Raw genomic sequence first — 11,232 nt, 5'->3', positions numbered from 1 at the left:
TTTACTCGTTAGCTTTATTTTCCAGACCATGCCGATTTCCTAGCTCGCCGCGGTCAAGCCACAACAGTTAGCTAATATCAATTCCTCAACGTGTCTTTGCGACTCTGCTTTCAGTTCCCTCCTTTTTTTGTCGTTAGCGTCCCGCTATATGTTTGCGGGACGACTTTTAGCGCTCCGGTGTCCCGATGACCGGGAAATTGTCCGGGGAACGGCGCTCGTGCGTTGATGTCGGGAAAACGTACCATCAAATTTGTGTCGCGTGCCGAGTCGGTTCAGGTGTAAAACTGCATCGGATGGCAAAACCTTTCTTCCCCCTTTGTTTGGGAATAAACGTCTCACGCTTAGAAGAGATCTCTTCTCGTCTTTGACTATAATATGTGTAAAGTAGGTTGAAAAATAAAGCATATTAGCTATAAATATGGGGTTGACGTTCTTTTACTGCTCCCGCCTGAGAACGGAACTTTCGGATAATGCCCCAGAGTCAAACCGACGTTGACATCCTTATTTCCTCTGTTAGATTCCCACTGAATCAGGTATGTCCAAAGCCCGGCCCAGAGGGACAGTTATGGGCTGCGAACCAATTTTTACCGGCCTGCGGCCTGTGTCCTAGAATGAATCGTATGTGTCTTGCCAGGAATGTTGATTGCGGTATAAAGGCAAATCAAAAAGGACCATTTGACCAGATGATGGCAGTCGCCCTTTGGCCACCTTGCCCTTGGCTTTCTGTGAGAATTTTAGCCCAACTGCAGACAAAAAAAGGAAAGTTGACCGTGAGGGCCGGCGCTTTCAAGACACGTGTTTTTTCAATGAAATCAGAAACAACTTGCCGAAAGACTATGGCTCTTTTCAAAAAATACAATATCAGGAGGAACTGCCGGAACAAACACGCGGACTAACTACGCTGTGAAAAGATGAAGCAACCGGAAGCTGCTTTAATAGCACAGCCACGCTTTTTCACAAGAGTCAAATGAAAATGCTCCAAAGGCGAGCGACGAGGCGGCGACGCCGATGGCACGGCACTGCAAAACTTTGACGGAGGGTGAATTCATCCGAGAGTGTCGAAAGGATGCCAAGCGCGAGAGTCGGCCCTCGCCCGTTTTCAGATGTCTAAATATGCCGGCAAATGAGGGAGGGGCCCAAATATATTTGGTCAGTTGACTGAATGGATGCAAGAGTGTGTGCTAGTGACGGGTGCGATGGTTATAAAGGACTGCCGGTTGCACGGCACAAGACCTCCGCCTTTGTGCCGCGGGCTCGACGTTCGGTGTCAGGTCGGGAAGAGCGAAGGGGAAGGAATGCGAACGTGTCCTCGACGCCAGCCACGGTATAAAGATAGATAAAAACGTGGCTGGCTTTCTGCAAAGTTTCTCCACTTGTTTTCACAGTAACTCGGCGCTCCGCGTCGGCGCAAACTACGACCGAGTCGGGAAGTCTTAAGCGCTAAAGTCCGTCGAGGCTCACGTCCCCGTAGCGTGGCTTTCCCCGAAGGGAAGCGAGAGCGTCCCGGATCGCCGCGCCGCGTCATCAGGCGCCGGGCACGTCCGGAACGAGACGGCTCCGCGACGGCCGCCGCGTCTCGCTCTGTTACCGTGGCGACCCGGCGCCGTGACGCGGCCTCGCTTAGCGCGCGGCGGAGGAAAACAGAAACGCCGACTTCCCGCTGACTTTAAACGCCGAGCCGCAGGCCGCTCTCATCGAACGCTAATTGGCTAACGCTGAGCTAACGTGTCCCGGCTTTCCTTCACAGGATCATGGCAAAGGATCCGCGTATCGCCAGCGATGAACTGCTTCTGTTTGGAGTCGGAGGCCGCTTCGGGTTCAACGTTTCCTGGACACGGGTCCCGTTCATATATATACCAGATGCTAGGGGTCTCGGATGACCCGGGTACCACGCGCCGATATTGATTTAAAGCGGTCGGCCTCGCCCACAGAAACTTGGGAGATTACGTGTCGAAACGAGGCTGCAGAATGAACCCCTCGGCTTGAATCCGTCCGAGTGCGTCACGCCCTAAAGCACGTGGGTGAACGGACACCGGACAAAGGTTCCTACCCCCGATTCAATTCTCTTTGGTTTTCCGCCATCTAGGTAAATCCATCAAACCCTAGAGATTGCGTTCGATACTTTTCAAAGTAAAGCTCTCTCACTCCTATAGGAGGCTATCATACTAAAGGATTTTATACATTTGACTATAAAGGATTTTAAACGATTGACTCCGTTTAATGTAAGATTTTCACCGAGTGGGCTTTAGTTGAATGTACAAGGTCGGGGCAGGCTGTTCGAAATCATATTTTGTCTAGGGAATTTTGATCACAGGACTCGTGGAGGCCATGTTGTTTTGGGAAACCAGACATCGAGGCGCTCGTGGAGGAGATTGTGAAGCCCAGGGGGCTTCCTCGGCACGCCCGCGGGAGGAGCCGGCACGCCATCTTGCGGGGAGATGTGGGCCAAGAAGAGAAAGCGAAAGGACTTGAGGAGAAGGCTTCACGCGCTCTCCGACGTCACTTCGGCCGTCTCCTGTTTTACACTCCGCCCCCGTGTGAAAATGTCGGCTTTCCTGTTCATTTTTTTTTTTTTCAAGAAACGAGCGCGCATCGATTGTTGATGGAATTTAGGTCATGTTGGGTTCATGGAGTCGGATAACTCGTTTGAAGAATTTGGTAAAGGCTACTTTTTCATCACTCCATTCCCGACGCAACAATTCTTTTGGAAAGAATAGCTTTCATCAAATTGCTTTTGAAACGATCCCAGTTACTCGTCATATACTGTTACTCCTTTGTTATTGAGTTGAACCGTATATTATTTGAGTATCTTTATAGTATTTCTGCCGTCAGAGTTCTCGAATATTTATGTTGTATTTTGTAGTATTACTTCGTCCGTCTCATCCGACAGCTTCTCGAGGCGATCCGGGGACAGCCCGGCACGTCTCGGCTCGTCTCCGAGGCCTCCGGCCGGCGGGACGTGCCCGGAACACCTTCCGAGGGAGGCCTCCGGGTGGCGTCCTTATCCGATGCCCGAGCCACCTCGACCGGCTCCTCTCCGTGCGGAGGAGCAGCGGCTCTACAGCGAGTCCCTCCCGGAGGTCTCACCTTATCTCCGAGGGAGAGCCCGGCCACCCTGCGGAGGAAGCTTCTTCTTTGGGTCACGAGCAATCTTCCCTCTCATTTTCCTTCCAGGGATCCGAGCGTTGACACAAAGCGGGTGAGCGACGCTTGAAACAACAGTGAGCAACGGCAATCCCAAGTGTGGCAAATAATCCGTGATCAAACGTGTCCAAAACTTGACATTTTGCAAAAAGATTTTTCACTTTTGAACGAATCGACTCTTGTACGACGGCCTACAAACGTCATTTGTTTTGACAATTCTTTCACAAAATTTCCATTTCTTTTTTTTTTCTGGTATCTTTTGTCACCTAATACTCACATTTTTGGGGACTTATTGAGTCGGTTGCACGATACACAACTGTATTGAATCACATTTTTGAGTAGAAGTACAATGTGGGCAACAAGATTGACTCGGTATCATCGGAAATGATTTGAATGCAGCACCAACTTTTTCTTCTTTTTTTTTTCTTTTTTTTTTGAATTCCTTTCAAAAAAATCTCTGTGTTTATTTTTTCCGAGCTGTTACTTTTTTCTTTTTGATCTCTATTGACTTTTTTCCTTTGTTTCTTTCCTTTTTTTCTGTCTTTTTCTGAAAATTTCCTTCGTTTCTTTTGTTTTGTTCTTTTCTCCGCTTTTCACTACTTTTTCATTTTGGTATTTTTTTCTTTTTTGTTCTATTTCCCCTTCCTTGAAGTCATTTTGCGCATCATTTGACATCATATTCGGTCGTGTAGGGATGAACGAAGCCAAAACAACCCAAAGAGCCGTTTAGGACCCGAAAGAGCCGGTTCCTTTTAGCGAATCGAGCCGAAGAAGTCGGTTCTCGACAAACTCTACTGACTTGACTCAACTTGGTTCTACTTCGACCTTGACTTCCAAATACCGCATTTCGAACACAGCGTCAGGGGAACCGGTGTATTTTGACCTTCATGCACTGTCACTTTGACTTCATTGGCTTCTTAATGAGCAATTTGGAGCCCTGATTTTTGTGAGCCGGCTGGATTTTCTTGTCCGCGGAAAAGCTCTGGGCGGTGCGCAATGGCGCACACGCGCAGCTTAGAGGGAACATTGCCCTGGATAGATTTTCTCGTGCGCCGATAATGCGCGAGCAGTGCGTGATTACGACCTAGACGTGGTGACCATAGGTAAGGGTAGGAACAGAGATGGAGCGCTAATTGGAGGGTTAAGAGAAGTCCGACTGATCAAAGACGGGGCCCCAAACTTATGCTGCAGCAGCGGCCTTAATGTGTCTACGTTTGATCGGATTGCTTGAACTGCTTCAAACTCCATAATGTGCGTTCAGATGTGGAGATACGCAAAAACTAGTCAAAGCGACCTAGCGGGTCAGCTCAAGTCTTCTTATTTCTGAGAGGCCAGGTCCAACAGTCAGGTTGGAAACTTAGTCGCCTTTGTGGACTTTTCAGATGCGGCAGGTGGTCGAACGTGAGTGGCGAGCGTGGGTGGCGAGCGTGGGTGGCGACGCCGGCAGGCGACGGCAGCGGGTCGGCGTCACCCCGTCGGCACGCGAGCGTTCCTTAATGGAAATTCCTAATGAAGTGCGCAAAGGCCCCCACGACGGCTCGATTGTTTTATGACTGCGGATCCTTTCAGGGCCAATCAGTCCTAATGGATTTTGGCAGGGAACATTCTCGCATCTCTGAGCACTCGGGTCCAAAGGGGGGCGGGGGACCCGCCTACAAAAGGTCCGCGTCTGCCCGAGACCCGCAAACGCCGCTGCCGCCGACGCACCGCCGACAGACCGCCAACTGCGACCGGAACAAGAAAGTATGCCTCCCTCCGTTTGGTCTTTCTGTCCTTGTCACTGACACCGTTGTTCAGTTTTTCTTTGTCCTTGTCTTCTGCCCGATGAGGCTTTTCCCACTTTTCTTTTTCTAGTCGGAAAGATTTCACCCGACATCGCTGCTAACGGTATGCTTTTTCTGTGTCGGCGGCGCAGCCATGCTAGGACAGAAACGCCGCCACCTGCTGCCAGTGTTGCTGATCTGCCTGATGCTGTGCGGCCCGGCCGTTTCTTCGGAGCCCGAAGACCTGGATCGGGACCTGGTTCGAGACCTGGAGTTGGAGATGCGTCGCCACCAGTTACTGCGACAGGATCTTGACCCGGCACAGGTACAAACACCGCAACAAGTCCGAACCTGCTCCGGGATCACGGTTCGTGGGCGAGTGTAGCCTGGCGACGCCCGATCCTATCCGGGCTCTGCTACTTCTAGTCTTAATCTTGTTTATTCGTTAGCTTTATTTTCCAGACCACACATTTTTTTATTAAAAAAAAGAACTCAATCTTCTTGCTGACAGGTTTGAATTGTACCTGGCAAACTTAGCATGCCAATTTCCTAACTCGCCGCGGTCAAGCCACAATAGTTAGCTTAGTCAGTTAGTCTTTGAAACCCTGCTTTTGGTTCCCTCCTTTTGTAGTCGTTAGCGTCCCGCTATATGTTTGCGGGACGACTTTTAGCGCTCCGGTGTCCCGATGACCGGGAAATTGTCCGGGGAACGGCGCTTGACGGTTAATGTCAGGAAAACGTACCATCAGGTTTGTGTCGCGTGCCGAGTCGGTTCAGGTGTAAAACTGCATCGGATGGCAAAACCTTTCTTCCCCCTTTGTTTGGGAATAAACGTCTCACGCTTAGAAGAGATCTCTTTTCGTCTTTGACTATAATATGTGTAAAGTAGGTTGAATAATAAAGCATATTAGCTATAAATATGGGGTTGACGTTCTTTTACTGACCCCGCTTGAGAACGGAACCTTCGGATCGGGCCCCAGAGTCAAACCGACGTTGACATCCCTGTTTTTACTGTTAGCTTCCTGCTAAATAAGGTATGTCCAAAGGCTGGTTTTTTTTTTTGGTTAGGGGGTTTCCTTCCCCATATGAAAGAAATAGTCTTGTTTTCCATGGTTAGCAGCACCTTCATTATCTTTGTTAAACGATGTCAATCGTCATTCGGTCAGAGCAAAACATCTGAACGCGTCGGCATAGCGGACCATCGTCCGGCCTTGATTTCAATGATCGACACCAGAGACGGAGAAAGATGAGGATGTGCCAAAGCGGGGGGGTTCAAACTTGTTTCAGCTGGGGGCGACAAATTCTATAAAAAAATCTCACAGGGGCCGGACTAATAAATTGGAGAGAAAGAGAGGGGGAGAAAACGAGAGAGAAAGAGAGGAAGGGAAAGAGAAAGCGATAAACAGATAGGGAGAACAAGGGAGACAGAGTAAGAGTGAGAGAAAAAGAGAGAGCAGAATAGAGATATGAATGGAGAAGAAGGGGGAAATGAAGAGAGAGAGAAAAAGAAAGGGAAAAAAGAGAAAGAATAAGAGAAGTGAAACGACTGAAAGAAAGAGTCAACGGGAGAAAAAGAGACAAAGTGAGGTGAGAGAGAAAGAGGTTGAAAAGGGGAAAGAAAGAGGGTGAGAAAGAAAGAGAAAAATAGAAAGATAATTCAACCGTCAATTAGTGAGAGAAAATCGAAAGAGAGCGAGACAGAGAAAAAGAAAGAGTTAGAGAGTGAGCGAGAAATAGAGAAAAGAGAAAGAAAGAGAAAGAGAGAGTGAACAAGAGAAGGAAAAAGAGGGAGAAATGAATAAGAAAGAAGTGAGTCAGAGAGGAACGGAGAACGGGCAACATTCAGGGTGACGCAGGTACTGCAGGGGGCGCTGCAGGGAGAGCTGACGTCTCGGGGTGTTTTTTGTCTTTTCAGGGTTGGAACGAGCGGGCTCTGGAGCAGCTCCTGTCCGGGATGCCCCCCGCGTCGGCCCCCCACCAGGAAGCCCGCCTCCTGTCGGCCAGGACGGCGTCGGAGCGCTCGGTGGAGCCCCCCAACAGCATGCCCCCCAGAGAACGCAAGGCCGGCTGCAAGAACTTTTACTGGAAGGGTTTCACTTCCTGTTAGCCTCCCTTTGCCCCTCCCCTTCCGTTTTGACTTCAATAAAGCCACCAATCAGAAAGAAGCCGTCGCCGTCTCGCCTGTCATTCAAACGGCAGCCTTTTTCCGACGGCTCCTCTTGGTCCCGTGCTAGAACAAATATTGACACGTCGACGTTTGTGTGCTTTTCCAATGAGTCCTAATGGACATCAAACAGTGCTGAGCGTCATTAAGTCAGGCAGGGGTCTCCGACCGGATTTACACGGGGGCCGCCGAGCTAGGGTCCGCCTGAGCTTGGACCCCGAAAAAACTTGATCCTGAAAAAAAAAATTCCCCTTTTCAAAAATGCCAATTCCAAAAAAAAAAATCGATAAAACGAATGTGAAAACAATTCAGTAAAACGTGAATCATTTAAGGAGACACCGCAAGATGTCGCCGCATTATCGAGTGCAAAAAAAAAAAAACAAGCGCTACAAAGCTCAAGGAAGAAGACAAACTACAGAAAGTGGCCAGATCCAGCCCGCGAGACGACACTCAGAGAAGCGCAAGAGAAAAACAAGCTGCAGGTTGAAATATGTCAACTTCTTGTTGCCAAAGAGAGGTGCCTCGAACAAAGACACTGTACTTGTATTTATTTCTCTCTCTCTCTCTCTCTCTCTCTCTCTCTCTCTCTCTCTCTCTCTCTCTCTCTCTCTCTCTCTCTCTCTCTCTCTTTTCCACCCCTTTTCTCCCACTCTCTGTCTCTGTTTCTTTCACTCTCCGTGTTTCTCTTTTTCTCTTCCTTTGTTGCTCTTTGTCTCTTTCTCTCTCTGTGTCTTTTTAACTTCTTCGCTAATTTCCTTTTTTCCTTTTCTCTCTTTTCTCTTTCTCTCTTCCTACCCATTGCGCTTTCTTTTCTCTTTTCTCTCCTTCTGTCTTTCTGTTTCTCTTTGGATTTCTTTCTTCCCCTCCCTTTCTTTTCCCCCTCTCTCGTGACTTTTTATCTTTTGTTTCTCACACTCTTTCCCTCTCTTTTTTCTTTCTTTGCCCTGCCCTCTCTCCTTTTTCCCTCCCTCTTTCTCTTATTTCTTTCTCTTGAATCGACTTGTCCGGCCCCCGACAGAATGTTTGTTCTATGGTGTGGCCCCCGAGTTCAAATGACTTTGACACCCCTGTTAGCCTAAGATGTGACTTCAAGGTTGTCTTAGTATTCTACCAAATCCTACACGGACTTGCTCCCTCATATCTTTCAGATCGGATTTCCCCCTATGTTCCGGTTTGAAGCCTTCGTTCCGAGAGCGCCGGTTTTCTGGTGATCCCGAGAGCCGAGAAGAAATCTGCAGGCGGGAGAGCGTTTTCCATTCGGGCCCCGATGTTGTGGAACGCTCTTCCCCCTGAGATCCGAATCGGAAACCTGAGGGGAAATGTTTCAATCCAAGCTTAAAACACACTTCTACTCTGTAGCATACGAATCATCGAGATTTGATTTTGACAATAGCTGTGTATTAATTATTATGACAACATCCATTTTGGCCAGGTCGCCCTGGAAGGGGGATGACCTCCTGTGCGCTCCCTTCTCAAGGTTTCTTCATTTTCCTCATGTTGAGGTTTTAGAGTTTTTCCTCGCCCTCGTGTCGGTTCCAGATCAGGGGATGCCGTGATCCGTAATAATAGTCCGTGCAATAACCCGCGAAGCCCTTTGAGACTCTTTGTGACGAAGGACCGAACAAATAAAAACGACTCGACTCGACCCGTGTTCTAGACGACGGCGTACGTCGGGTCCGAGCGCCGATACCGCGGCTTCGAACCCGTGTCTCGTAGCGCAAGCGGGCTCATCCTTCTCCCTCGAGGACAAGAAGACGAGAGCGGGGAGTCGACGGAACGGACGGGAACGTGTCTCGAGACCGGATCGAAACACCGAGGCGGCGGACGGAATCTCGGGGGGGCCGAGCCTTCCGCAGTATCCGCGGGAGAAGGTTCTGCGGATTTCTTCTTGGCTCTTGGGATGACTACTAGACCGTTTGGAGCAGGACCGTAGAGGGAAACCAAACCTACTTTGATATAATAACTTTGGATCGCATTTAAATGAGCGGGGCGGCCAAATCGGGGAAACGTGATGAAACGCTCCTCCCTCCCTGCCGGCAGTGTGTGCGTCCTGCTGGGAAAGAAGACAAATTGCATGAAGATGCCTCATTTCACTAAAGTGTTTGTTGATTGGAAGGAGATGAGGGAGGCGGGGGAAGTGTGGGGGGGGTTGGTACATCATTTGCATCCCCGTCCCGGCGTCCCCGACGTCACGGCTGCCCTATAAGAGGATCCGCGACCGGACCAAACCTTCACAGCGCAAGTTCAGGTTAAGTTCAGGCTCAAGATGAAGTCGTGCTCTCGGTCCCGCCTCTTCTTGCTCCTCTTCATCGTGGCGGGCGTCTCCTCCGCCCGGTCGGCCCGCTTAGGACACCGCGCCGACGCCGTCGACTCCCGAAAACAGGTACGGAAAAAGACCTTTTGTGTTTAAACGACTTCTAAAAAAAAAGAGAGAAGACATCAATGCATGCATGGAGCTTGTAGGAGAACGGTAGAGGACTGGAGAAAAATCCTCCAAATGTATAGTAGACACTCCAAATAAGGAGAAGAAATCGAATTTTGAACTCGCAAGGAGATCCGTTTTGCCATAGAGGGCAAGGGTGTCAAAAATGCGGCCTGCGGGCCGAATCAGGCCCGCCAATGGTTTGAACTTGGCCCACCAGAGAAAATACAAGCTGCACTTTTACATATGTCCACGAGATGTCGCCAAAGTCAGTTGCCACTCCCAAAGTAACTGTGTTTCTTTTTCTCGCGCTCCTTTTCTTTATTACTCACAGTTTTTTTTTCCTTCGCTCTTTATCTCTCTGTCCATCTCTCTCTCTCTCTCTCTCTCTCTCTCTCTCTCTCTCTTTATTATTTCTCTTTTACTCCTATTTTCTTTTGATGTATTTTTATCTCCATTTCCCTCTCTCTTCTCCCATTCTCTCTATTTTCTCTCTATTTCTCACTCTCTCTCTTTCTCATTTTTTGGGCTCTTTCTCTTGATATGCTCTGTATTTTCCTTCTTTCTATACCCTCCCTTTCTTTTTTCCCTTTCCCTTCCCCCATTTTTCTCTCTCTCTCTCTCTCTCTCTCCCTCCCTTTCTTTCTCTCTTTTTCTCTCTCTCGCTTTCTTTGCCTTTAATCCAGTCGTCCGGGCCCCACGAGAACCTTCTCACTACCGACCTAGAATGACTTTGACACCCCCGGCCTCGAGGGGGCGGTCATCGCAGAAAAGCCACTCGATCGGCCGATCGTGACAAACATGTAAAACGAGGCCGCGATCTCCTTTGCGGGTGTCCAACGGTAGGAAGGGGATCGGAAAAAAGGACGGGAAGCGGAAATCTGACGGATGTGATTTTCCAGGAGTGGGCGGGCGCCTCGGCCCCGGAGGCGGTCCTGGCGTACCTCCTGCGCGCGGCCCAGGAGGTGGCGGAAGAAGACGGTTGGCGGGAGGGCGCGGAGGCTCCGCCCCCCGGCGCCTGGGACGGGCGCGAGGGCGGAGAAGCCCCGCCCCCGGGCGCACCCGAGCTCCCGGCGTCCCTCGGCCCTCGGGAACGCAAGGCGGGCTGCAAGAACTTCTTCTGGAAAACCTTTACGTCCTGTTGAGATTCCGGCGCTTTTTTTCGGCAATAAAAAACGTTTTTTGGCATTGTCCTTGTCCTTTTTGTCTCTGGCCCCGCCCCCTGGCTCGGCAGGGGCAGGGCTATCGCTATCAAACACAGAGACGGCGAATAAAGGCCGGCCTCCTGCGGCCCGTCGATAGCGTCTCCGTGGCAACTCGACAAACGGGGGTCACGCCGCCTCTGACCCGCGACCCCGGCCGCGTCACCGCCGCCATCCGATAAGACGGTGGTGTCGCGGTCGACTCGGGCGCTCCATCCCGGGTCCGATCTCCCCGGTTTCGGGTTACCCTCACCCGGGTTTGAGCCGGGGGCCACGAATGCTATACAAAAATCTCACGGGGGCCGGACTAGTAAGTTGAAATGAAAGAGAGAGGGAGGAAAAGACAGAGAAAGAGAGGGAGGGAAAGAGAGAGAGACATAAACAGATAGGGAGAACAAGGGAGACAGTGAGAGAAGAAGAGAGAGCAGAATAGAGTTGTGAATAAAGAAGGGGGAAATGAATAGCGAGAGAAAAAGAAAGTGAAAAAAGAGAAAGATAAAAAGAGTAAGAGAAGTGAAACGACTGAAAGAAAAAGAG

At 50.0% G+C, this 11,232-nt stretch overlaps 2 protein-coding genes across 2 annotated transcripts; both read left to right on the top strand.

Moving 5' to 3' along the window:
• Positions 1-3,107: 3,107 nt before the first annotated feature.
• On the top strand, positions 3,108-7,050 carry LOC148359031 (somatostatin-2-like). The gene is made up of 4 exons (XM_088346012.1): positions 3,108-3,199; positions 4,714-4,887; positions 5,060-5,232; positions 6,823-7,050. The coding sequence occupies exons 3-4, from the start codon at positions 5,062-5,064 to the stop codon at positions 7,012-7,014; spliced, it is 363 nt and encodes a 120-aa protein (XP_088202138.1). The 5' UTR covers positions 3,108-3,199; positions 4,714-4,887; positions 5,060-5,061; the 3' UTR covers positions 7,015-7,050.
• Positions 7,051-9,316: 2,266 nt separating this feature from the next.
• LOC148359030 (somatostatin-1-like) lies at positions 9,317-10,681 on the top strand. The gene is made up of 2 exons (XM_088346217.1): positions 9,317-9,454; positions 10,396-10,681. The coding sequence occupies exons 1-2, from the start codon at positions 9,338-9,340 to the stop codon at positions 10,636-10,638; spliced, it is 360 nt and encodes a 119-aa protein (XP_088202343.1). The 5' UTR covers positions 9,317-9,337; the 3' UTR covers positions 10,639-10,681.
• Positions 10,682-11,232: the final 551 nt, after the last annotated feature.

Source organism: Urocampus carinirostris, chromosome 10 (assembly GCF_059441175.1).
Source record: "Urocampus carinirostris isolate Australia breed hairy pipefish chromosome 10, RoL_Ucar_1.0, whole genome shotgun sequence".
In the NCBI taxonomy this organism is placed as follows: domain Eukaryota; kingdom Metazoa; phylum Chordata; class Actinopteri; order Syngnathiformes; family Syngnathidae; genus Urocampus; species Urocampus carinirostris.
This window is presented reverse-complemented; position numbering and strand designations above follow the sequence as displayed.

Excerpts from the sequence above, each read along its gene's own strand:
- LOC148359031 (XM_088346012.1), top strand. The coding sequence starts at position 5,062 with ATGCTAGGACAGAAACGCCGCCACCTGCTGCCAGTGTTGCTGATCTGC. Across the intron at positions 5,233-6,822 it reads AGGATCTTGACCCGGCACAG|GGTTGGAACGAGCGGGCTCT; the intron begins GTACAAACACCG and ends TTGTCTTTTCAG.
- LOC148359030 (XM_088346217.1), top strand. The coding sequence starts at position 9,338 with ATGAAGTCGTGCTCTCGGTCCCGCCTCTTCTTGCTCCTCTTCATCGTG. Across the intron at positions 9,455-10,395 it reads CCGTCGACTCCCGAAAACAG|GAGTGGGCGGGCGCCTCGGC; the intron begins GTACGGAAAAAG and ends GTGATTTTCCAG.